Source organism: Gossypium hirsutum, chromosome A11, assembly GCF_007990345.1.
Source record: "Gossypium hirsutum isolate 1008001.06 chromosome A11, Gossypium_hirsutum_v2.1, whole genome shotgun sequence".
NCBI classification, from domain to species: domain Eukaryota; kingdom Viridiplantae; phylum Streptophyta; class Magnoliopsida; order Malvales; family Malvaceae; genus Gossypium; species Gossypium hirsutum.
The window spans coordinates 1,046,787-1,071,842 of record NC_053434.1 but is presented as its reverse complement, the minus strand read 5'-3'; the positions used below and the strand labels follow the sequence as shown (position 1 = coordinate 1,071,842).

The window sequence follows — 25,056 nt, the reverse complement described above, 5'->3', positions numbered from 1 at the left end:
TTTTTTTTCCATTTCTACTGTTTAAAACTAGTCCTTTTACAAATGGATAAAAATTTTACCTTGCTCTTTAATTTAACATATAAAGACAAATTTATCCATTTTTTGAATAGAAAAACAAAATATAACCGAACGGTCTCTTTTATTAAGAATTTTATATTATTTTCTTTTTAGCAGGATATATTTATTTATTTATTGGATGGTTACAGTCTTCATTCATTAAGGTCCATCCAAATAGTTTAATATATCTATTATTAAGTTTCCAATAAAATTATATTAAGTTTCCCAGTTGCTTCTTAAGGTCCAGATCTGATCTGTGCCTTGAATAATTGCACTCAAGACGAGAGTAGATAGATCTTGCGTCGATTACTCATTAAATTAGTGAAATGAGATTGTCACATTTCAAGCCCTTATTAATTAAAACCATAAACACGATTACAAAAATATAATACCATAAATATGGGTAAAAATATGGTAAAAGTTTTTTATTAGGAGTTATATTATGTTTTGTCTCTTATACTAAAAAATATGTAAATTAATCATTATACATTAGATTAAAAAGTAAAGAAGTCATTTCTATTAAAAATTTCATTTATTTTTACGGTTAAAAATTAACATAATTAATTTACTTTTTTTTAAATAAATAAAATAAAATATAATTCAACTCTTAATACATACTCTATTACACTTTTATCCAAAATTTTCACATTTGAAACCTCATGTCCCTTTCCACATTAATTGGCTTGCAACTTCGAAACCCTTACTAGTCCTTAGAAAATATTTTATTAATTATTTTATATATAATTAATTAATTTTTAACAAATAGTTTAAAAGATAAATTACATTAATAATCACTTAATCACTAATAATTTTTTGTTATATTCAACTATGAAAAATTATAAAATAATCCCTCTTTCTTTTTTACAAAATATTTAATATTTATATATTAATTTCGTTAATTTAACTTATAAGAATTAATTTGACTATTCTTTAAAAGAAAAGGACAAAATAAAATCTAATTCTCAATAAACAAGCCTTTATGATATTTTTATATAAATTTAAATTATTAATATATGTAAAATATATATCATCTTTATGATATTTTTATATAAATTTAAATTATTAATATATGTAAAATATATATCATCTTTATATATTGAAAATAATTTGTATTCCATACTAATTTTATCAGTTCATTAAAAAAAATAACACAAAATCAACGAATAGCTGGATCTTATCCAGGATGGAAAGATGAGAGGCAGGCTAAATTGCTAAAATACATGTGGGATCATATTCTCATTTCTCAGTGTAAAAGCTGAATTCCAGTAAAGGGATTTATAGTTCATGTCGTTTCAATTCAACTGCTTTGTTTAAAGTTGATAAAACCCATCATATTAAACCTTGCAGTTTCTTTGATTTGGAGATTTCCATGGTTTTTCTCTGATCTTTTTTTAGCTAAAAGATGGCTATGGCAGCTTATGTGAAACTGATTCTAGGTTCAGTTGCCTTTTCAATCTTCTGGGTATTAGCAGTTTTCCCCACAGTTCCATTATTACCTATTGGAAGAGCTGCCGGGTCTTTATTAGGAGGTATTTTAATGGTCATTTTTCAAATCTTAACCGTCGATCAAGCATATCAAGCCATTGATCTTTCAATCCTTGTTCTTCTCTTTGGAACAATGGTGGTGAGTGGATACCTCGAAAGAGCCGATGCGTTTAAGTATTTGGGTAAGTTATTAACATGGAAAAGCAAAGGTGCTAAGGATTTGATTTGTAGGATCTGTTTAATTTCAGCTATTTCAAGTGCTTTGTTCACTAATGATACATCTTGTATGGTATTAACTGAGTTTGTATTGAAAATTGCAAGGCAAAATCATCTCCCACCACAGCCATTTTTGCTTGCACTTGCTTCAAGTGCTAATATTGGATCCACTGCAACACCTATTGGTAACCCTCAAAATTTAGTGATAGCTACTCAAAATGGGGTTTCTTTTGGTGAATTCTTAATTGGGATTCTCCCTGCTGCGGTGGTGGGACTTTTATGTAATGCTTTGTTGCTCATTTTCATGTATGGTGACTTGTTATCTGTTAAGAAAGGTCAACAAGATTCAACTGTAGCATTTAATGGTGATGGTGTCGATCACCAATTGTCACCAGCTACAATGTCACATGTGGAAACGACAAATGTGGACTCAGTTCATCATGAAAGTCTTAGAAACCGAGTTAACTCGAAGCAAGCAATGGGCGCGGCCGAGGTTCCTTGGTCTTTAAATGGTGCTTATTGGGACCATAGAAACCAAAAACTATGGAAATCATGTGTTTATATTGTTGTTGTTGGAATGTTGGTGTCTTTGCTTATGGGTTTTAATATGTCAGGGACAGCCATTACTGCAGCCCTTGCTTTAATGATTCTTGATTTCAAAGATGCTGTCCCATGCTTGGAGAAGGTAAAGAAAACAACAATATTGAGGTAAAAGTACCATGAAGGTCCCTATAAGTTAAATTGTATTTTAACTCAAATCTTTGTATATTAGATAAAAAAGTAAATTAAACTTTTCTGTTATACATTTTGTAACACCCCTTACCCGAGACCGTTTCCGGAGTCGAGCACGAGGCATTACTTAGCTTATCTTACCAATTCGGAGCATAAAAACTAGGTTTGAAAATTTATTTCATTATTCGCAGCAAATCTGTCCAATCGCGCAGCAGTTACTAAATTAATTATAACTTGAGCTACAGAACTCGAAATTTAATTCCGTAAATTTTCCCTGAAACTAGACTCATATATCTACTCACCATAAAATTTTTAGAATTTTTGGTTCAGCAAATTAGTACAGTTTATTAGTTAAAGTCTCCCCTGTTTCACCACCTGACTGCCCTGACCTCTAGTCACTAAAAATAAGTTTTCTCACTGTAGGATTTTCATATGAAGTTCTTACTTGTTTCTACAGAAAATAGACTCATTAAGAAATCTACGCATGTAAATTTCAACTAATAACCATTTTTGTACAATTTGTAATTATTTTCTAAACTCAGAACAGGGGACTCCAAAAACAGTTCTGACCCTATCTTACTAAAATTCACATATCTTAAAATATAAATTTCCTTTTTCTAATTCACATATCTTAAAATATAAATTTCCTTTTTCTACACCGTTATTTTTCCATGAAAATAGACTCAACAAGCTTTAATTCCATATATCATTCACCCTCTAATTCATTTTATACTATCTTGGGTGATTTTTCAAATTCACGTCACTGTGCTGCCTGAATTCTGTTTCTTTGCAAAATTTTATCCTTTCATGATTTCCATGCATAATTTATCACCTAATCTTTCATAACAACAAACACCTTCATCCTTAATCATTTTAATAACCATACATCATCAAATACTTACACATCACTCATTAGCAAAATCATCATTACAAACATACAAAATAACTAAATCCCTATACATGCCATAACTCAAACGTGTTTCGATATAAAATACCGAGCAGTTGTAGTTGATAGTGTGGACGATCTCCGACTTCTTTAGGATCCTTGAAGTAGCTTTGCAATACTATAAGAGAAAGAGAAATAAAAGAAGTAAGCATAAAGCTTAGTAAGTTTACTAGCAAATAAATAACAATATTTAACTTAAATAATTAAACTCAATGTCTATATCTCTAGTTTACTCTTTAGTTGATCTCATACTAGTTCTCTTACTTGTTTACTTAGAATACTTGTGTGCATAACTTACTCAATCCTTGCTGCATCGTTGAACATCAATTGATAGTATAATAAGTTCTTAAGTCTTACAACTTACCTGAGCTTGCCATTTATGCTTTAAACTGAACTTTCATGAACATGATTCGTTTACAAGCCCGTTGAGCTACATTGGAATAATAAGGATACTCGGGTCTCTTCTGATAATAACATGCCAAAGCCATGTCCCAGACATGGTCTTACATGGGATGTTCTCGTGATGGTGCCCATGCCATGTCCCAGACATGGTCTTATAGGGGACCTCTCATCTCGGTGCCAACGCCATGTCCCAGACATGGTCTTACATGGGACCTCTCGTCTCGGTGCCCATGCCATGTCCCAGACATGGTCTTACAGGGGACTTCTCATGATCTTAAGGATGCCAATGCCATGTCCCAGACATGGTCTTACATGGGATCTCTTTACCCAAATGTCATGACATTCGTATCCAGTACCATCCTTATGTATCAACGGGACTTTTAAATTTTAATTCTCTATCATTTCATGCTTGGATCATCATCAAATAAATTCATAAAATAAATTCATAATTGCTGGAAATTAACAGCATTAATAATAAATATTGAAATATTGCATTTATTTACCGTAAACTTACCTCGGTACCAATTATAGCCAAATTCACCAACTTAGTCTTCAACTTTATTCTTCCCTTTGTCTAACCTCGAGTTTCGTACTTCTTGATCTAAAATAGTAAATTTAACTTATTTAATAATCACATTCATCAAAACAGCCCTCGACTCTAACTTTTTCAAAATTACAATTTTGCCCCTAAACTTTTACATAATTACATTTTTGCCCCAAGGCTCGGAAATTAAACTTCATCTCTTATTCTTATGTTTTATAACATTCTGAACATTTTTCCCTTCTATGGCAACATCAAATTCCCACTCTAACATGTACTTATGAACATTAGGTATTTTTACCGATTATGTCGTTTTACTCGTTTTCACTTAAAATCGCTTAGCAAAAGTTGTTTAACATAATTTCTAGCTTCATATTCTATCATAAAACATCAAAATAAACACTTTTCACCTATGGGTATTTTTCCAAATATAAACCCTAGGTTAAATTATTGCTAGAATAAGCTAAATTAAGCTACCGGGATCTCAAAAACGTAAAGAACATTAAAAACGGGGCTTGGGATCACTTACTATGGAGCTTGGAAGCTTGAAAACCCTAACTATGGCTTCCCCCCTTGCTGATTTCGTTCATATGAAGAAGATGATGATTTTTGCCATCTTTTTCCCTTTTAATTCATTTTAATTACTAGATTACCAAATTGCCCCTAACTTAAAAATTTTCTATTTCACTTATCTCATGTCCATTTTTGTCTACCAAGTTACCAATGGTATAATTACCATATAAGGACCTCCAATTTAAAGTTTCATAACAATTGGACACCTCTAACATGTAGAACTCAACTTTTGCACTTTTTACAATTTAGTCCTTTTGACTAAATTGAGTGCCCAAACGTCGAAATTTTCGAACGAAATTTTCAAAAATCATTTTGTGAAATTGTAGACCATAAAAATATAAGAAAAATAAAATTTTTCTCATCGGATTTGTGGTTCCGAAACCACTGTTCCGATAACCTCAAATTTGGGCCATTACACATTTCTACTATTTTTGCTAAAAATTCCATCAATTTCTACTATTAAAAACTGTTAATGTGTAGAAACTAATTTGCCAATTTTTTAAGTAGAGGAAGCAAAATACAATTTAACTCCTAATACAAGAACCTCCATGGTATTTTTACTCAATATTGACACTTATGAATGTTCTTTGTGTTAATTGCTTGTTTGGGGTTTTAATTTCTTCGTTTTTTTGTAAACAGGTATCCTACTCTCTTCTAATATTCTTCTGTGGGATGTTTGTGACAGTCCAAGGGTTTAATAAAACTGGAATCCCTAGTGCTTTATGGGAATTAATGGAACCTTATGCAAAGATTGATGAAATCAGTGGAATAGTAGTTCTTGCACTTGTTATTCTTGTTCTGTCAAATTTGGCCTCAAATGTGCCTACTGGTATGTTGATTTTTTCTCTTTTATGTGCTTTGCCTTCTTTTAGGTAAAAGTATTATAAAGGCTTTGTACTAGGAATTTATTGCATTTTGTCTAGGGGTGTGCGAATTTCAGGGAAAACCGAATTAATTCAGTTAACCGACCAAATTCGGTTAATCGGTCGGTTAATCGAATTAATTCGGTCGGGTCAGTTAATAATTTTTTAAAAGTTCGGTTAATGGTTAATTCAGTTCAAAATCGGTCGGTTAACCGAATTTAATAAATAATATTATAATATATAAGTATTCGATCGGTTTGGTTAATTTTCTAGAAATATAAATTAATCGGTCGATTAAGTCGGTTAATTTTTTATACGTTTTATATTTGTTTTAACCAAAAATAAAAAAAAATATATAAATTTCGGTTAATTAGGTTAACCGACTGAATTAATCGAAAAAGTTTGGTTCGGTTAATTTTTTTTGAAAAAAACTTCGGTTCGGTTAACGGTTAAAGGTTTAAAAGGGTCGGTTAATTCGGTTAATGGTAATTCGGGTTGATTAACCGGTCGGTTAACCGATTGAACACCCCTAATTTTGCCCCCTCTATTCAAAAAATGGGAGAAATTAGTCCTTATATATTAGACCAAAGAGCAAACTTGTCATTTCTGTTACAATTTTTATCTATTTGTATTGTTAAAAACCAGTATGCCTAACGGAATAACTAGACGGTGAAACATGACATGCCACTTTGACATACAATGATCAGTTTTTAATGGTAGAAATGAATGAAATTTTTAACAGAAAGACCAATTTTCTCTTTGATATAATGTACATAGACTAATTTATCTATTTTTTTAGTAGAAGGAACAATCTTGATTGTTTTATCCCTTATTTAATGTGAGTTTTTGAGCATTAGAAATGTATCATATTTGGAACATATGGGAACTCTTTACTCATTAGCCTTTCAAGGATTTGTCTTTTGGTTCAAACCAAGGATCACTAACTCAAGCTACCTAGTCCAATCGGTACTTGTGTTGTCAGTCATCGGCTCGAACTAAGAGAGGCATACTTGCGGGTGACAAACCCTTCAAGGAGCTCAAAGAAAACAATATGATGTGATGAACTTTTTGTTTGTTTCGAATCATTATTTGAAGCATGTTTCTCCTGTGTCAGTTCTGTTGCTTGGGGCAAGAATGGCGGCATCGGCAGCATTGATATCAACAGCCTACGAGAAGAAAGCATGGCTGATTTTGGCTTGGGTGAGCACAGTGGCTGGGAACCTGTCGTTGTTGGGATCAGCGGCCAGCTTGATAGTGTGTGAACAAGCTAGCCGTGTTCCGAATCTGGGTTACACTCTAACCTTTTGGAACCATCTCAAATTTGGAGTCCCCTCGACCCTTTTAGTCACTGGCATTGGCTTGTTGCTCTTAAAATCATAGCACACAGCATTTAAAATTTGATCATTGAATTTGTTAAATATCACCTTACTAGGAGTGTTTGGATATTAATATTCTTTATTTATATATATTTGTCATTGATATTCATGTCAAATGAACCTATCTCAATTTCATAAGAGTTAGAATTGACAACATAATAGCTTGAAGAAACAATTGATCAATTGATGTCCAAGACCCCTAAAAAATGTACAAAATCTATTGTTGCCTCCCATAGTGGCAATTGCTCCAGATGAAGTAAATCTCCATCACCTGCTCAAAATAAAGACATATATTACTTGGACTCGGGTGTCAGTTGGAGAATTTGTTTTATGATACGAGTACTTTGAGAAAAGTGAAAAGTTAGAGCAACTGATTACCTTTTGGATAACTTGAAGCTGGTTTAGAAGGAACTACAACTGGACCATCTATCGTAGAGTTAGGGACTACAGGGACAGCATCAGGCACCATCTCCTGTCTTTCTTCATCACCGGATACGGTTCAAATGTGAGAATGGCTCACGGTTCACTTTCGGAGCAGTTTTAGCCACTTCTGGGACCCCAAAAACATTCCAGAATCTTAGTGTCTCATCCCCTGCAGCTGATGCCACGGTGCACCCATCAGGGCTTTGAGCCATGTAAAGTACTCTAGACGTGTGACCAGTTAGCTCTGCCATCTTCACCATCGATGGATATTTCCAAAGAGTTAATTGGTTCTGAGTAAATCCATGAGAACTCAATAGCTCCCTCTCATTCTTGCTCCACAGCAATGAGCAAACCTGAGAGCCGGTGTCAACTGAATTCAAGCATGCACCAGTGTTTGTGTTCCAAAACTTGATGGTTCGATCGCCGCCACCTCCACCTGTGGCCAGCAAATTGCTCTGGAAAGGGCACCAGGCAAGGGCTTTGACAGCTGAGGTATGCTCCTCCAACCTGTGTAGCCATTGAGTTGGTGAATTTGAAGATGCCATGGACCTATCCCATATGTGAACAACATTATCATTGCCTCCACTGGCTAGTTGTTGCCCGGAAGCCGACCATTTCAGCCCACAAACCTCTTGCTGATGCCCTCTGTAAGTTTCGACAATATGGGATCTAATTCTCACATCGTTGTTAACAATCTGACCATCCATTCCTCCTGTCGTGAGGATGTGATTGTTCCATGCCATTGAACCCACTCTTGATCTATGACACCCTCTCAGAGTACGCAGCTGCAGCAACAAACAGAAAGATTAGTATCAGAGTAAACGTTAGAAGAACAAAAAGGACAGGCTGCAAATAAGTCTACAACATCGAACCTGTCGGTTGGAAGCCGAATCCCATAGTTGTACTTCGGAATTGTTTAAGCCGATGGCAATATGCCGACCATCAGGAGCCCAACTCACACTTGTTACTGGTCCATTTTCATCATCAACAGTGACAAGTTCTGAAGTAGAACTATCTGAAGCATCCCACAGATAAACAGTGTTTCCGAGTGCTATAGCTAGTACATTGCTGCTGCCCCAATCCAATAAATTCAGGTAAAAATCGTCAACGAGATCAGGAGCATCCAATGTTCTCTCAGAGCTCTGAAGAATTGGAAATCGCATCATATTAGAGTCTGTTGAACCAGAATTTTCTGAACTAACCAAAATATCCATATAGTGCTGTACTTACCTGGGGAATGTGTCTTCTCGGTTTTGCGGATTTGGTCGGATGAACTGAAGTGGTTGAGTGCTCGGAAGGGAAGAGTTCGACAGGTGCCGGTGGCTTGTTCTTGAAAGCCAAGATTCGGGTACGGTTCATGTTCAAAGTCTCAGCCAGCTGCTTCCTGTAGGCCTCCCTGGCAGGTGAACACACTGTTTGGTTCTCTTTTATCTTCCTTCCATCGGTCAGCATGTAATGTGCATAATCAAAGTCCATTGCTGAACGGTTTGGTATGAATCTATCCATCTAAACAATAACAGTAAAAGCACATTCAATTTCAATGTCATTACAAACTCTAATTTATCAATTAATTCAAAGCTGTTCTTTTGTGATGAATCAAAAACAAAGAAACTCCAGATTTGCAATCATTAAAATTTAATAAAATAAGTAGAAATATTTACATTTTCTTTAGAATTCTTTCTGGAGAGAAGCTGTTCCTGAAGTGGGCATCTAGATTGACCCTTCAAGTTTGAAAAAGATTTCAAAGATCCTGCATCCATAATATTAGAGTATCCAAATATATATATATAAAATAAAAGAGAAAGAAACAGAAAGCAATAAAACTATTTAAGATCCTGCAAAATAGTTAAGCAAAATCCAATATATATATAATAATAACCCAGAACCTGCAAAATTCAATCTCAAAATTTAAAAGAAATAACAATAAACAAAAACAAAAACAAAATCAAATGGAAAATGTTATAGACAGAGAAAAACAAGATTAGAGAGATGCAATGCGATGCGATGCGAGAGGAGATGGAGACGTTGGGGCGAGAATTAATTAAAGATTAATGGAGAAATCGATGGAGTTTATATAGTGAACGCCGAAAATAAGCAGAGGTCTTTGTATTTCGAGTACTTTTCTAATCTAGGTTTTCTTATGGAAGGCGCAACGGCTATTTCAAGAAATATTTAGGGTTTATTTTGGAGAGGGGCAACGGCTATTTTTTTTCTTTTAAACAGGTAGTTTTTTTCTCAAATATAGTTTTTTTTTTATATTTTGTTATTTTTTAAAATATTATGTTTTTTCCCTGGAATTTAGACCCTCGACATCCTTAGAATATAATGAGTTGATACTATGTTAATTTCGATACCAATTAATGTCGATATTGTTTTTTTTTTCAAAAAATCTTATAAAAATTTTGTACTTGTGATATGAATTTGACTTGATAGACTAAATATGAATTTGACTTGATAGACTAACCTGGACATCTTTGGGTGCCAAAGCTAAAAATGAGAATTCATAGGAAAATCATTATTAGAAATACAAATAAGATAACTAGTCTAAAATATAAGTGATAGAGATTTACGAGAGGAGGTGTTCAGTTTGTTGAAATCATATTAAATTATGATGTTATCAAGGTCATGGTATTTGGACACTAAAATTAACATTTTCTTAATCAATATATATATGTGGAGGTTGAAGATGTTGACTATGGATACGAAATTTACGATTGTCTGCTTACAATAAGGCTTCCAAATTTATAATATCAATTGGAGATTCCCAAATTTTAATATTTTTCTATTCAAGAGTTGGTGATGACTAAGATGTAGGAGATGATACATTTAATTGAACTGAACCAATCTTATAGCATACTACACCCATGGTAGTAGACATTCAAAGGTTAGAATGATGTAATATTGTAATTGAAATTGGGATAAGCCTTCGATCTCTGGTGGGATATATTCAATGGTCTAATAAAAATGGTCAGTTTAGCATTACTTCTAAGAAGCACTTTTAGGACAGAAAATACTTTTAAAATAATAATATTGCTAAACAAAATACTTTTGAACTTTTTAGAAATGCTTTTGGGGCAAAAAGAAGTTTCGCAAAGACACTTTTTTAACCAAAAACAAAAACAAAATTTTTTAGTTTTTGCTTAAAAATACTTTTTGACCCAATAACACTTTCGAAAAATAATGTTAAATTAAGTTGAATCTCACTTTTTCGAACCCCCAACATTTTGGTGATGACTTCAAAGAAATGGAAGGATTTGAAGCCATAGTCGAAGTTGGTGTTAAAGTGGACAAAGCTCCGAAATTCCTATATATCAAGCACCATCTTTCATGCAGATTGAGGGCATAACTTTTGAAAATATGCCCATCAACTCCTTACATTCAATATGTCTATGTTACTATATAATTACAAACTCCGCCTGGGCCAAATATTTCCATTAAAAAGATGCTAGAGTTAGAGCCATCAATGGGATTGAATCTACACGCCAACGTACGAGGTATCTTGAAACCTGCAAATGAAAAAATCCTAGACAACATTTATGAAGAAGAAATAATGTTAGATAATTCAAAGGTAAACGGTTTGTTGGAGATTGTGATCTTCAAAAATAAGTTGTCTAAATGGCGGTCCAAGAATTCGTCCATGATACATCATCTATTCCAACCATTCAAAACCATGTAGAAATTTACGGTAACATGCTTTCGTGGGACTACACAGAGATAGCCACAAAATTTGCGGTACGGGCCATCGAATGGTGTGAAATTTATGCGTATAATATGTTCATCCGGCAAATGTCAATCGCTTTCCTATTGAGATTATTGAAGGCTGCTGAAAATGTTATTTTTGAAATAAGATTTAGTAACTAAATTGGTAAGGATGTTATTTTTAACATATTTAATCTCAACTTGTAATATTTTCTTGGTATTAAACCAATTCATTTTGTTAGCAGAATAAATTCAAGAGTAGGAAACAATTTCACTAAGAAGTTGAAAATATAATGTACATATAAACATGGGAATGAACAATTTTATCCCACAATCCCTAACTCTGCACACAAAACAAAGATAACTCTGCACACAAAACAAAGAACCCACCAGGCCACCACCATGTTATCACCGGATACGGTTCAATTGAGAGAATGGCTCACGGTTCACTTTTGGAGCAGTTTTAGCCACTTCTGGGACCCCAAAAACATTCCAGAACCTTAGTGTCTCATCCCCTGCAGCTGACGCCACGGTGCACCCATCAGGGCTTTGAGCCATGTAAAGTGCTCTAGACGTGTGGCCGGTTAGCTCTGCCATCTTCACCATCGATGGATATTTCCAAAGAGTTAATTGGTTCTGAGTAAATCCATGAGAACTCAATAGCTCCCTCTCATTCTTGCTCCACAGCAATGAGCAAACCTGAGAGCCGGTGTCAACTGAATTCAAGCATGCACCAGTGTGTGTGTTCCAAAACTTGATGGTTCGATCGCCGCCACCTCCTCCTGTGGCCAGCAGATTGCTCTGGAAAGGGCACCAGGCAAGGGCTTTGACAGCTGAGGTATGCTCCTCCAACCTGTGTAGCCATTGAGTTGGTGAATTTGAAGATGCCATGGACCTATCCCATATGTGAACAACATTATCATTGCCTCCACTGGCTAGTTGTTGCCCGGAAGCCGACCATTTCAGCCCACAAACCTCTTGCTGATGCCCTCTATAGGTTTCAACAACATGGGACCTAATTCTCACATCGTTGTTAACAATCTGACCATCCATTCCTCCAGTTGTGAGAATGTGATTGTTCCATGCCATTGAACCCACTCTTGACCTGTGACATCCTCTTAGAGTACGTAGCTGCAGCAACCACGGGGAAGGTTAGTGTCAGGCTAAACGTTGAAAAATGAATAGCTGCAAATAAGTCTATAACATCAAACCTGTCGGTTGGAAGCTGAATCCCATAGTTGTACTTCGGAATTGTTCAAGCCGATGGCTATATGCCGACCATCGGGAGCCCAACCCACACTTGTTACGGGTCCATTTTCGTCATCAACCGTGACAAGTTCTGAAGTAGAACTATCTGAAGCATCCCACAGATACACAGTGTTTCCGAGTGCTATTGCTAGTACATTGCTGCTGCCCCAATCCAATAAATTCAGGTAAAAATCGTCAACGAGATCAGGAGCATCCAATGTTCTCTCAGAGCTCTGAAGAATCAAAATAATAATTATGATCAGTCTGTTGAACCAAAATTTTCTGAACTAATCAAATTATGCATAACAAGCTCTATTTACCTGCGGAATGTGTCTCCTAGGCTTTGCGGATTTGGTCGGATGTGCGGAAGCAGTTGAGTGCTCGGAAGGGAAGAGTTCAACGGGTGCCGGTGGCTTGTTCTTGAAAGCCAAGATTCGGGTGCGGTTCATGTTCAAGGTCTCAGCCAGCTGCTTCCTGTAGGCCTCCCTGGCAGGTGAGCATACTGTTTGGTTCTCTTTAATCTTCCTTCCATCGGTCAGCATGTAATGCGCATAATCAAAGTCCATTGCTGAACGGTTTGGTATGAATCGATCCATCTAAACAATAAAAATAAAAGCACATTCAATTTCAATGTCATCACAAACCCAAATTTATCAACTAATTCAAAGCTGGTTTTCTAAAATCAATTTAAGACACCATGGATTCGATCATCTAGAATCCTTTGTGTCAAATTGAAACCCATAAATCAAGAACAAGAAAAACTCAGGTTTGCAATCATTAAAAATTCAATAAAATACTGAATAATAAGTTGAAATATTTACATTTTCTTTAGAATTCTTTCTATGGAGAAGCTGTTCTTGAAGTGGGCATCTAGATTGACCCTTCAAGTTTGAATAAGAATTCAAAGATCCTGCATCCATAATATCAAAGTATCCAAAAAATCCAAATATATATAATAATAAAAGATAAACAGAAAGCAATAAACTATTTAAGATCCTGCAAGAAATAGTTAAGTAAAATCCAAAAATATATGTATACAATATACTAACTCAGAACCTGCAAAATTCAAATCAAAATTAAAAAAGTAAACGAAAAAAGGATCAAATGAGAAACGTTAGCCAGAAAAAATTATTAAAGAGATGCGATGCGATGCTAGAGGAGCTGGAGATATTCTAGAGAGAATTGATTGAAGATTAATGGAGGAATCGATGTAGTTTATATAATGAATACCTAAAAGATAACAAGCGGAAGGTTTCGTACTTCGAGTAATTTTTTAATACGAATTGAAGGACATATCTAGGGTTTATTATGGAGAGCAGCAACGGCTAGTATGGTATGCGGCAACGGCTAATTTTTCTTTTAACTGGTATCGTGTTCCTTATTTGGTTGTTTTCTTTTCTCTTTTTAATTTAGTTAATAAAATATAATATTTAATGGATATTTTTTAAATAATATGAAAATAAAAATTATTAATGTTTTATTTTTATCTGTCATGATACAAATCAATTTTAATATCTATTACTATATATCTATAAGATACATTTGTGCACCGTAAAAATCTGGCCCTAAGCATCTGACACGTGTACTTTTTAAAAAAATCTGGCCCTAAGCAGGCTTGGCCCTTTTTTCTCCCCTCAACTAGGGAGTAGGGACGTTTGGTAAAAGGAAAACGGTAAAAGGAGATGGAGAGAATGAGAAAGGAAAATAATTTTTGTTTTTATTTTTATATTTTTATTATTTAAAAACATTGTTATAATTGTCGTATTATATTGTGTTTACATCATTTTAATTACTTTTCAAATATTGTATATATATCATATATTACTTCACTTATTATTTTGTATAAATTATTCACGAATTTTATGTTCATATTCATGATCTATATTGATATGATTTTAAATTATTTAAATAATGTTATAATGAGTTTGAAAAAATAAATCTTAATTTATAACCTATTGTTGGGTGTTTAACATTTCCTAGAAATAATCTAACAATGGGTCTAGAACCAATTTATGGCTTAGAACCCTACATATAATAGTGCATGATGGGCCTGAACCTAAATACGTAGTCCTAGGGCAATTATACCAAAGCCACATTAGCAAAAACTCAAAGTTTAAATCTGTAAAACACTTTGTTACATTTCGATCACATAACATCAAAAGGATGAATATACAACCAAAAAGGATCCCAGTAACTTGATGTGGCCTAATGCCTCAGGCTTCTAATTATCTAGCCTTGTCATTGAGATTTGGCCCCTGTAATAGACCTTTCTAAGAATTAGATACTTGGAAGATATAAAAAAAAAATCACAATTATGAAGTTAAAGTTTAAATCAGTCAAACATCTTAACTCATACTCTAATGGCAGGCTGGCATGTTCTGGTAAGCCAATAAAAGTTTGAAAATTTTCGATAACAGAACATCAAAAAGGAATATGCAAACAAAAGGCTCCGAGTAACCTGACATCGGCCTAGTGGTCGTATCGCATAAAGAAATGGTTCGGACTTCTATTTGTCTTAGCCTAGTCATTGAGATTTGGGATCACAATTCGATTTGTCTAGACTTGTCATTGAGATTTGGCATGGTTCCTTCCCATAATTCAGCTAGATCCTTCCTTAACCATGAGATAAAAAATATAGGTCCCAGCGTTGAAGGTACCTGTGTAAAATTACAGGATTGAGGATATAATGCCACAGAAGAACCTGGGAAAAACAATTAAATATTATTACCCGTTGAATGTAAACCGCATTGGATATTGATAAAGTAGTTTGATAAGAGTGATAACAAAGTACCTGGTAAAGAAGAGCAGGTTGAGGTGAGTGAGTCAAAATGCCAGCTGTGAGGGCGGTCACCAATCCGATAGCATACCCAGGAAGGGCATACCATATATAGTTGTTCCCCTTCAAGGAATGCAAATCTAAAAGATTTACGGTGTCGCTACTATTTCGATAATCAAAACATAGGACTAATGCTAGAAGCATGGCGAGAATGGCCTACATGAACATAAAATGAAATTAATCAGAACCTCTAATGATAAGGAAAAAGACGGAAACTAACCGGCAAAATAGTGTAGAACTGGCAAACAGTGCTAGAATGTTATTCACAATATGTCACATGCATAAGTTGGGAGTGCTTGTCGTTACAAAAGCATGAATTGCAAATAGTTTATGGTTGGTCCACAGGTACACAGCACTGGTATTCCTTGTGCAAGTATCATCTGCTCACTAAGATTTGATTGAGAGGACATGTTTGTTCATCTAATGGCAATCATGCCGGGAAAAGGGGCAGTAAGTAATAACAACAAACTTTTCAAAGCTCAAAACTAGACCTCACAATATCAGACATGATACAGGAAAAAAGGAACTACAAAAAACTTATAAAACATGACATGAATGCATGAACATGGCAAAATCTATATAACCACAAATTATTAACATGTCAACACAAGAAAATACATGAACACGAATACTCGAATTACCAGGTTTACTTGAAATGCACCTTAATATAGATACTAATAAATGTTTGCCCGGTAACAAAGAACAACACAGACATGCAAATATGCAAGGCACCGAATGATATGTGACATGGGCAAATAAAGAGAATAATGAATTGAATACATTAAACAAAAAAAGGTCTCATTGTAGGGAATTCAATAGTATTGCACCTGTAAAGTTGCCCGTAATTACTGCTGAAGCAGCATAGCAGACAGATATCTGAATTATTCTACATATTCATTCATGAAAAATTGAGCTCAAAATAATATGAGATGCAACGATGACGGCTAATTTCATCAAGTAAGACACCTTCAAAAGGTAACAAAAATTACTTTGGAGATACAGACGATAATGCTTTCATACCATATCACCAAGACCAAGTATCATGAAGTCTGCTGTATTCCCAGCAGGGGATGCACCACCCCACAAATTCCTTGGAAATACAATCTTTACAGGCAACTCTAGCATTTTTGTTATAAATTGCAAGCCAGGAAGACTCTAACTATTAGCAACCATGTGAACCGGGTTTGATGCTTGCTTTGTCGCCACTGATACCATGACATTAGCACCAAAAAATCTTTCAGAGAAGAAAACCTAGAATATGTCATACACAAACAAACATACAAGAAACATTGCACATATTTTAATGTTCGGAAGGCGGACATGACTCACAAATGCAACACAGAGAGAGATCCCTAAAAAATTGTTCAAAATCCAATGACCTGAAACAAGCCAATGTTGTTCCAATAGGGTCGGAAGCGTGTAAATTATTGTACTAAAAAATCACACAAAGTTCAATTCCCAGGGAAGAGAGGTGGATCACATGGATCTCTTAAATACCAAGTCTTTCCTTAGTCAGAATATCCCTTCTATAGTAATTTAATAGCACAATTAAATACAACTATTATACCCTCAAATATTGAAAGAAAAATAGGACAAGAAAGAACACAAGAGTTTTAACGAGGTTCGGTAAATTATACCTACGTCCTCGGGCACTAACACCAGATGATAACTTTACTATCTTCACAATATTACAAACAAATAGAATTCCTTGAGAATTCTCAAATGGGAGAAGAGAGAAAACTAAGAGAGAAAGATTGGTTGGGATGAATTGAAATGAGAAATGAGAAGGCCTGTTTATAGTTGAGGTTCAAGGACCAAACAATAAATAGCCCATTATCTCAAGGACCAAAAAAAATTATCCCATGCCACTTTTTCAAAGTCAACTTTAGGGTGCTAAACTTGCACCACTTTGTATTGTTTGCCATTAATGTTGTCTCCCATTAATGTTAACAATCTCCACCTTGAAGATTTGATTAGGATAATCACATCTTCACACACTTCCTTCAACTCCCCAAATTCGATAAAGCTATCTTTTGTAGTGCCTACAAATGCACTCTCGAGCGCCATACACCTGAAGGTGCTCAAATTCTCAGGATGTTAATCAAGTTCAAACAATGATTAAACTTGATTGTTGTTACCACCTTGGTCATCATATCTGCGGGATTATCTGCTGTCGGAATCTTCTGAAGTAGAATTTTTCCTTTTTCAAAGACTTTCCGCACAAAGTGATATCTTACGTCGATATGCTTGGTTCTTGAATGATAGACTTGATTTTTCGCTAAATGAATAGCGCTCTGACTGTCACAATATAAACTTATGTGACTTTGAACAACTCCTAAGTCTTTCAACAATCCATTAAGCCAAATAGCCTCCTTAACAGCTTCTGTAACTGCCATATATTCTGCCTCTGTAGTAGACACAGCTACTGTAGACTGTAAGGTAGACTTCCAACTCACTGGGGCTTTCGCAAGAGTAAACAGATACCCCGTAGTTGAACGACGTTTATCTAAATCACCAGCAAAGTCGGAATCAACATATCCAACTACAAACTGACCAAGTGCTTCATCCTGTTCAAAAATTAAACCAACATCTACGGTTTTTCGAAGATACCGTAGAATCCATTTCACAGCTTGCCAATGTCCTTTTCCAGGATCATGCATATACCTGCTCACAACTCCAACAGCTTGTGAAATGTCAGGCCTCGTACACACCATCGCATACATCAAACTCCCAACTGCATTAGCAGATGGGACTTTCGCCATATATTCTCTTTCATCTTCAGTCTTCGGAGATAATTGAGCACTAAGTTTCAAATGAGAAGCAAGTGGGGTACTTACATGTTTTGTGTTTTCATTTACACCAAAACATTGTAATACCTTTTTCAGATATTGCTTCTGATTTAAACAGAGCTTGCCTCTCGGTCTATCTCTACTTATCTCCATGCCGAGAATCTTCTTGGCCTCACCTAGATCTTTCATCTCGAACTCTTGATTCAACTGAGCCTTCAGCTTATCTATCTCATTTTGGCTCTTCGAAGCGATTAACATATCATCAACATACAAGAGTAGATAAATGAAAGATCCGTCATGCAGCTTCTGCAAATATACACAATTGTCATATTTGCTTCTTGTGTACTTCTGCCTTCTCATAAAGCTATCAAATCGCTTGTACCACTGCCTCGGGGATTGCTTCAATCCATATAGCGATTTGTTCAGCTTACAAACCCAATTTCTACCACCAGCATCTGTGTATCCTTCGGGCTGAGTCATATAGATCTCCTCTTCTAACTCACCATGCAAGAAAGCCGTCTTAACATCAAGTTGAGCTAGCTCCAAATTCAACTGTGCTACCAAGGCTAACAAAATTCTAATGGAGGAATGCCTCACAACAGGGGAAAATACATCATTGTAGTCAATTCCCTCCTTCTGAGCGTAGCCTTTAGCTACCAATCTTGCCTTGTAGCGAATATCCTTCTTGCTAGGAGATCCATCTTTCTTTGCGAATACCCACTTGCATCCGATTGCCCTTTTACCTTTCGGTAATTGCGCCAACTCCCAAGTATTGTTCTTCCGGAGAGACTGCATTTTTTCATCCATGGCACTTCTCCATTTATCACTTTCTAAGCTTTGCATTGCTTCTTGATAAGTGATAGGAATATCATCAACAACGAGAAGGGCGTAGGCCACCATATCAGTAAATCGAGCAGGTTTACGAATTTCTCTCCGTGGCCTTGCAACTGCAACTGGTTCTGGTGTACTTAGTGGTTCTTGGGTCAGAACTTCTTCAACCTCTAATTCCTCCATTGTGGCTGGAGAATTAGACTTATTAACTGGGCAAATCCCCATCTGCTCAAACTCCACCTGTTTTGGAGTACACTCCACCTGCTGTGGAGTATTGCTCGTCTGAATATCTTTATCTGCTACCTTTTTCAATGTGGCAGATTCATCAAAGGTAACATCTCTGCTACAGATCATTTTCTTTGTGCTTAAGCACCAAAGACGAAATCCCTTCACTCCAGAAGTGATTCCCATAAAGAGAGCTTTCTTTGCCCTCGGATCTAACTTTGACTCCTTCACATGGTAATATGCAGTGGATCCAAACACATGTAAGGAATCATAATCTGTAGCCGGTTTTCCAGACCATACCTCCATAGGAGTTTTTCTTTCTAATGCAGATGATGGCAAACGATTAACAAGATGGCCAGCGTATGTCACAGCCTCAGCCCAAAATTGCTTGCCCAACCCAGCATTGGACAACATACATCGAACTTTCTCTAGCAATGTTCGATTCATACGCTCTGCCACTCCATTCTGTTGTGGTGTATCCCTAACTGTGAAGTGTCGAACAATACCATACTCTTGGCACACATCGAAGAACGGATCACTTTTATATTCCCCTCCATTGTCCGTCCTAAGCCGCTTGATTTTCTTGCCAGTCTGGTTTTCGATCATAGTTTTCCATTTAAGAAAAACTCCAAGCACTTCATCTTTAGTTTTCATGGTATACACCCAAACTCTTCTGGAAAAGTCATCAACAAAAGTAACAAAGTAGTGTTTTCCTCCCAACGAAGGTGTTTTGGAAGGCCCCCACACATCTGAGTGAACATATTCCAAAATACCTTTTGTATTATGGATAGCAGTACCGAATTTCACTCTCTTTTGCTTTCCCAGAACACAATGCTCACAAAATTTTAATTTGCAAGCCTTTGCACCTTTCAACAATCCTTGCTTTGCCAGAATTTGCAAGGATTTTTCACTGGCATGTCCCAACTTCATATGCCACAACTGCATTGAGTCCAAGTCTTTGTTACCGGAAGCTGCAGCGACTGCTCCAATAACTGTACTACCTTGGTAGTAATACAAGTTATTTTTCCTGATGCCCTTCAATATCACAAGTGCGCCAGATGTCACTTTCAAAACCCCATCTCTCATAGTAACAACTGAACCATTGGATTCCAAGGCTCCCAATGAGATGAGATTTTTCTTCAAACTGGGCACGTACCGAACATCAGTCAGAACTCTGGTTGATCCATCTTTATTCTTTAATTGGATTGAACCTATCCCAACAGTTTTACAGGCATTGTCATTGCCCATATAAACAACTCCTCCATTTAGTTCTACTAAATCAGAGAACCACTCCCGGTTAGGGGACATATGATAGGTACAACCCGAATCCAATATCCACTCATCTGAATGGAACGACGATGATGATGCAACCAGTGATAGTTCAGAGTCACTAGTATCATGCTTAGCAACACAAGCATCTACAGCAGCTTTTCCCTTATTCTTCAGCTTTGGACAATTTTTCTTCCAGTGGCCTTTCTCATGACAAAAAGCACATTCATCTTTCCCGAGTCTGGACTTTGGCTTTGATCTCCCCTTTTGAGTTTTCTTCCGAGTGTATGAACGACCTCGGACTACTAAAGCTTCTGTATCTCTGATTGAGTTTTTCTGTTTGTCCTTCTTTCTCTGTTCATAACTGTATAAGGCCGCACAGACTTCGCTCAAAGATATATCACTCCTGCCATGAAGTAGAGTAGTTTCTAGGAACTCAAACTCCTCAGGAAGTGACCCCAACAGCATCAAAGCCAAATCTTCATCTTTGAATGTCTCATCCATATTCAGCAAATCAGTGACTAACTGATTAAATTTGGTGATGTGATCATTCATTGTGGTACTTGGGACGTATGTGAAGCGAAACAGTCTTTTCTTCAAGTGGAGCTTATTTTGACTGTTTTTCTTCAAAAAATTTTCTTCAAGTGCCACCCACAACTTATTTGCAGAAGTCTCCTTTGAAAAAGCATACCTCTGCTCTCGAGAAAGGCATGATCGAATTGTGCCACATGCCAACCGATTGATCGCCTTCCAATCTTTCTCCTGTACATCATCTGGTTTCTCTTCATCAATGGCAATGTCTAGACCCTGCTGAAAAAGGGCATCTAGAACCTCACTTTGCCACATACCAAAATGGCCCGTGCCATCAAAGATCTCCACGGCCAATCTTGCATTTGCAATTGTCGGTCTTGTCCACATGGACGATGTTGAAGCTCCTACACCGACCGTTTTCTCCATAATCTTTCAATATACCTAAGGAAATCTTTTCTGATGTGGAAGATCAGTTCAAACTGCAACCACAGAGCATACTACGATTAACCTTCGGCTCTGATACCACTTGTTGTTCCAATAGGGTCGGAAGCGTGTAAATTATTGTACTAAAAAATCACACAAAGTTCAATTCCCAGGGAAGAGAGGTGGATCACATGGATCTCTTAAATACCAAGTCTTTCCTTAGTCAGAATATCCCTTCTATAGTAATTTAATAGCACAATTAAATACTACTATTATACCCTCAAATATTGAAAGAAAAATAGGACAAGAAAGAACACAAGAGTTTTAACGAGGTTCGGTAAATTATACCTACGTCCTCGGGCACTAACACCAGATGATAACTTTACTATCTTCACAATATTACAAACAAATAGAATTCCTTGAGAATTCTCAAATGGGAGAAGAGAGAAAACTAAGAGAGAAAGATTGGTTGGGATGAATTGAAATGAGAAATGAGAAGGCCTATTTATAGTTGAGGTTCAAGGACCAAACAATAAATAGCCCATTATCTCAAGGACCAAAAAAAATTATCCCATGCCACTTTTTCAAAGTCAACTTTAGGGTGCTAAACTTGCACCACTTTGTATTGTTTGCCATTAATGTTGTCTCCCATTAATGTTAACAGCCAAGTGGCAACTATAAAGATGCATGCCAACAACAATAACCCTTGTATTCTTGTAAATGACTTCGAACAGCATTGAGACAGAAATGGGTCAGCGAAACCGAATTGCGATTTCAAGTAAGCAACATGAGGGGATAGCCAGAAGAAAAGGGATGAAACAGAAGCGATAGCCGTGAATGCAGTCAAGAGTTGTGAGACAGACGAGAAAAGGTAAAACATCAATAGCAAGCTGCAGGAGCTCATTACTGGGATCATTAGAGCTTGGGACATATCTAAAGTAATTGGTGCCTCCAACAAGTCACCGTTCCGCTCCATTTCTTTCCCATGATTCAGAGCACGAAATGCAGATCCAAATTTTACAGCCACCGCCGTAACTATAAGAGTCACAGGAGCAGGTTCAAGTAAATATAAAAGCTTCCATAAAGATTCCATAACTAATCATGTATGCTCTTTAAGCGCATAAACCAAATACAACACACGATGAGCTCAAAGTTGCACAACCTCCCTAATGAACACTATAAGCAGAGAAATCCATGCAACCTGCAAAACAGTGCCAATTCAATAACTATTAAAACACTTAAAAACAGATCGGTAGCTAAATCAAATAAAATTGATGCCGCCCTAGCCAATATATCATGCCTTACAGGTAAAAGAATAACAATTTAAGATAAAATGGAAAAAAAAAATCAATTTCACTTCAGAAGCCATACTTTAAAAATAAAAAATCGAACAAAGGTCGTCTATAAAATTGCAACCTTAGCATCCCCATTCTGTTTAATCCTTTTTGAGGCAACATTCATTCCTCTGATTTTGCATATAAAATCTGAAAAGCCAAACAGAGATATGAAGGAAAATATGCTCCAAACAACCACCTAAAATCCAAAAAATTTAACTGCATACACGTCTTAAAGATGTAAAACTAAAAAAACTTAATTATAATTCAAACAAATTTTCTTTAAACACACGAAGCCCCAAATCCACATTAGACCTAATTCAATTGCTTAGCTTAGTTGCATTCAACTACGACTACCATTCTCGTCGAGAAACAATTAAACTTACATTTTCGTTTCTGTTTTACGTCGATGTAAATAAAATCAACTCAGAAACTTAAATTCCATACAAATCAACATACAGAGAAGTTTAAGATGAAACGCACTGATTATTACTCAAGAAATGTGCAGACAATCTAAGGCTTACAAATTTTTATGAAAAAAAAATAGTAAATAAAATATATTTTTACATGTATGCATATTCTAAACCCCCCCCCAAAAAAAATGTACAACAAAAATTTGATCTTCGACGATGAGTAAAAGGACAAGGGAAAGAAACATAAATTAGGATTAAGAAAAATAATGAGGTAAGATTATGGAGAAGATATTTTCGTTAAGGACTAACCTTGGACTTGTTTTATTCACTTCGACAGATTTTTTTTTTTGTTGCTTCGATGATGGATCAATTGAGTAATGTTTGGTGAAAAAGGTCTTCATGCATTGAGCTTGGGTGGCAAGTGTTTTTATTTTTTATAATTTAACATGATCTTTTATAAAGCAAGATTTAGTTGTTGAATTTCTTTTTTTAATTTTTGGAATTTCGCAGTTTTTTTTTCAACTTAATCGTTGAATATAAATTCTATAAATGTTTAATGATGTTGTATTATCTGATTGTATCATATCATTTATTTTTATATTTTGAAAATTTTAAATTTTTTAAATTAAAAAATTAGATTTGCCATGAAAGATTATCATACCTTCACAATATCTAAATTTTGAGATCAAATTAAAAATATTTTATCAAATTCTAAAATTATTGTGGATAAAAAAATAAAAAATCTAAGTTAAAAAATTACCAAATTTGAATACTCATATATAGCAAAGATCCCACGTAATGAATACTACCCTTAGTCAAATAATATAAATCTCAAACCGAACAAACAAAGGTAGCTATGGTTATATCTAAAAAAAAAAATACATATTAATTAGTGGTTGAGGGTTTGATCTTCAAATTGGGTATGAGCAGTTTTAAAACTCGTGGTCAGCATCTATTCCCTTAATAAGTCTATAAAATGCGGAGAATTAGTTATTGAATTCGCTCCAATAGATACATTGATAAATAAATAAAAAATTCATGTAAAATTTTAAAATTCATTGTTAAACATTAAAAAATGCATATTTTGTAAAAATTCTAAATCAAAGTGAGAAACTAACTCTTGTTGAAATATCTATACTATAATAAAATTATTAACCGAGTTGGTATATAAAATTACATATTAAATTAAAATTTATGTATAATTTTAAAAATTATCTTTAAAAATTAAAAATGTATTATTTTATAAAAGTTCTAAATTGACATCAGAAATTTTTTATTAAAATATCTATACTATTAATAGAACTCATGATTGAATTGGTATAAAATTACATATTAAATTAAAATTAATATATAACTTTAAAACTTGTCCTTAAGTATTAAAAAATGTATTATTTTATAAAAGTTTTAAATCAAAGTGAGAAGTTAATTTCTATCAAAATATCTATACTATTAATAAAACTCCTAATTTAATTGGTGTCATGGGTTAACAATATCTATATTATTAATAAAAATCCCAAGTTGGTGCCACGAACGGTTAGGAAAGTCTAATATACCATATCATTAAATGATTATTATTTGGATTTTTTTTGTTTTTTTCATGATTTTATATAGTTTTAAAACAAAATAGTTAAAAAATAAAATTTCAAGGAATTGATCTCATATTTAATGGATTTATAAACAAATATTTTATCATTATATCAATAATATTTTTTTAATAAACTTTAAAAAAATTAACTTCCATCCTCTCAACAAAATTTGAGTGTATGATGACTAATTATATATTATTCTTACCTACACATTTATGTTTTAAATTTATAATTTTCATAAGCACACGTGATATTTTT

General features: G+C 34.9%; 3 protein-coding genes and 1 pseudogene across 3 annotated transcripts; 1 reads left to right on the top strand and 3 right to left on the bottom strand.

The window, feature by feature from the left end:
• The first annotated feature begins 1,198 nt into the window (after positions 1-1,198).
• Positions 1,199-5,848, top strand: LOC107924244 (silicon efflux transporter LSI3). The gene is made up of 2 exons (XM_016854596.2): positions 1,199-2,443; positions 5,592-5,848. Exons 1-2 carry the CDS (start codon positions 1,460-1,462, stop codon positions 5,826-5,828), a joined length of 1,221 nt encoding a protein of 406 aa, XP_016710085.2. The 5' UTR covers positions 1,199-1,459; the 3' UTR covers positions 5,829-5,848.
• A 1,448-nt stretch (positions 5,849-7,296) lies between these two features.
• LOC121209580 (cell division cycle 20.2, cofactor of APC complex) lies at positions 7,297-9,796 on the bottom strand. Its single transcript, XM_041080457.1, has 5 exons — positions 9,276-9,796; positions 8,845-9,120; positions 8,487-8,756; positions 7,570-8,399; positions 7,297-7,462 (listed from the first exon to the last, which is right to left on the bottom strand). The coding sequence occupies exons 1-4, from the start codon at positions 9,372-9,374 to the stop codon at positions 7,677-7,679; spliced, it is 1,368 nt and encodes a 455-aa protein (XP_040936391.1). The 5' UTR covers positions 9,375-9,796; the 3' UTR covers positions 7,297-7,462; positions 7,570-7,676.
• Positions 9,797-11,564: 1,768 nt separating this feature from the next.
• LOC107924243 (cell division cycle 20.2, cofactor of APC complex) lies at positions 11,565-13,888 on the bottom strand. The gene is made up of 4 exons (XM_016854595.2): positions 13,383-13,888; positions 12,882-13,157; positions 12,525-12,794; positions 11,565-12,444 (listed from the first exon to the last, which is right to left on the bottom strand). The coding sequence occupies exons 1-4, from the start codon at positions 13,479-13,481 to the stop codon at positions 11,722-11,724; spliced, it is 1,368 nt and encodes a 455-aa protein (XP_016710084.1). The 5' UTR covers positions 13,482-13,888; the 3' UTR covers positions 11,565-11,721.
• A 785-nt stretch (positions 13,889-14,673) lies between these two features.
• Positions 14,674-23,382, bottom strand: LOC107923909 (signal peptide peptidase-like 1; annotated as a pseudogene).
• Between the last annotated feature and the right edge of the window lie 1,674 nt (positions 23,383-25,056).

Coding starts and splice junctions, on each gene's coding strand:
- LOC121209580 (XM_041080457.1), bottom strand. CDS start 9,374: ATGGATGCAGGATCTTTGAAATCTTTTTCAAACTTGAAGGGTCAATCT. Junction 9,121..9,275: donor GAAAGAATTCTAAAGAAAAT/GTAAATATTTCT, acceptor GTTATTGTTTAG/ATGGATAGATTCATACCAAA. Junction 8,757..8,844: donor CGAGAAGACACATTCCCCAG/GTAAGTACAGCA, acceptor CCAATTCTTCAG/AGCTCTGAGAGAACATTGGA.
- LOC107924243 (XM_016854595.2), bottom strand. CDS start 13,481: ATGGATGCAGGATCTTTGAATTCTTATTCAAACTTGAAGGGTCAATCT. Junction 13,158..13,382: donor GAAAGAATTCTAAAGAAAAT/GTAAATATTTCA, acceptor TTTATTGTTTAG/ATGGATCGATTCATACCAAA. Junction 12,445..12,524: donor ATTCAGCTTCCAACCGACAG/GTTTGATGTTAT, acceptor TGGTTGCTGCAG/CTACGTACTCTAAGAGGATG.
- LOC107924244 (XM_016854596.2), top strand. CDS start 1,460: ATGGCTATGGCAGCTTATGTGAAACTGATTCTAGGTTCAGTTGCCTTT. Junction 2,444..5,591: donor CTGTCCCATGCTTGGAGAAG/GTAAAGAAAACA, acceptor TTTTGTAAACAG/GTATCCTACTCTCTTCTAAT.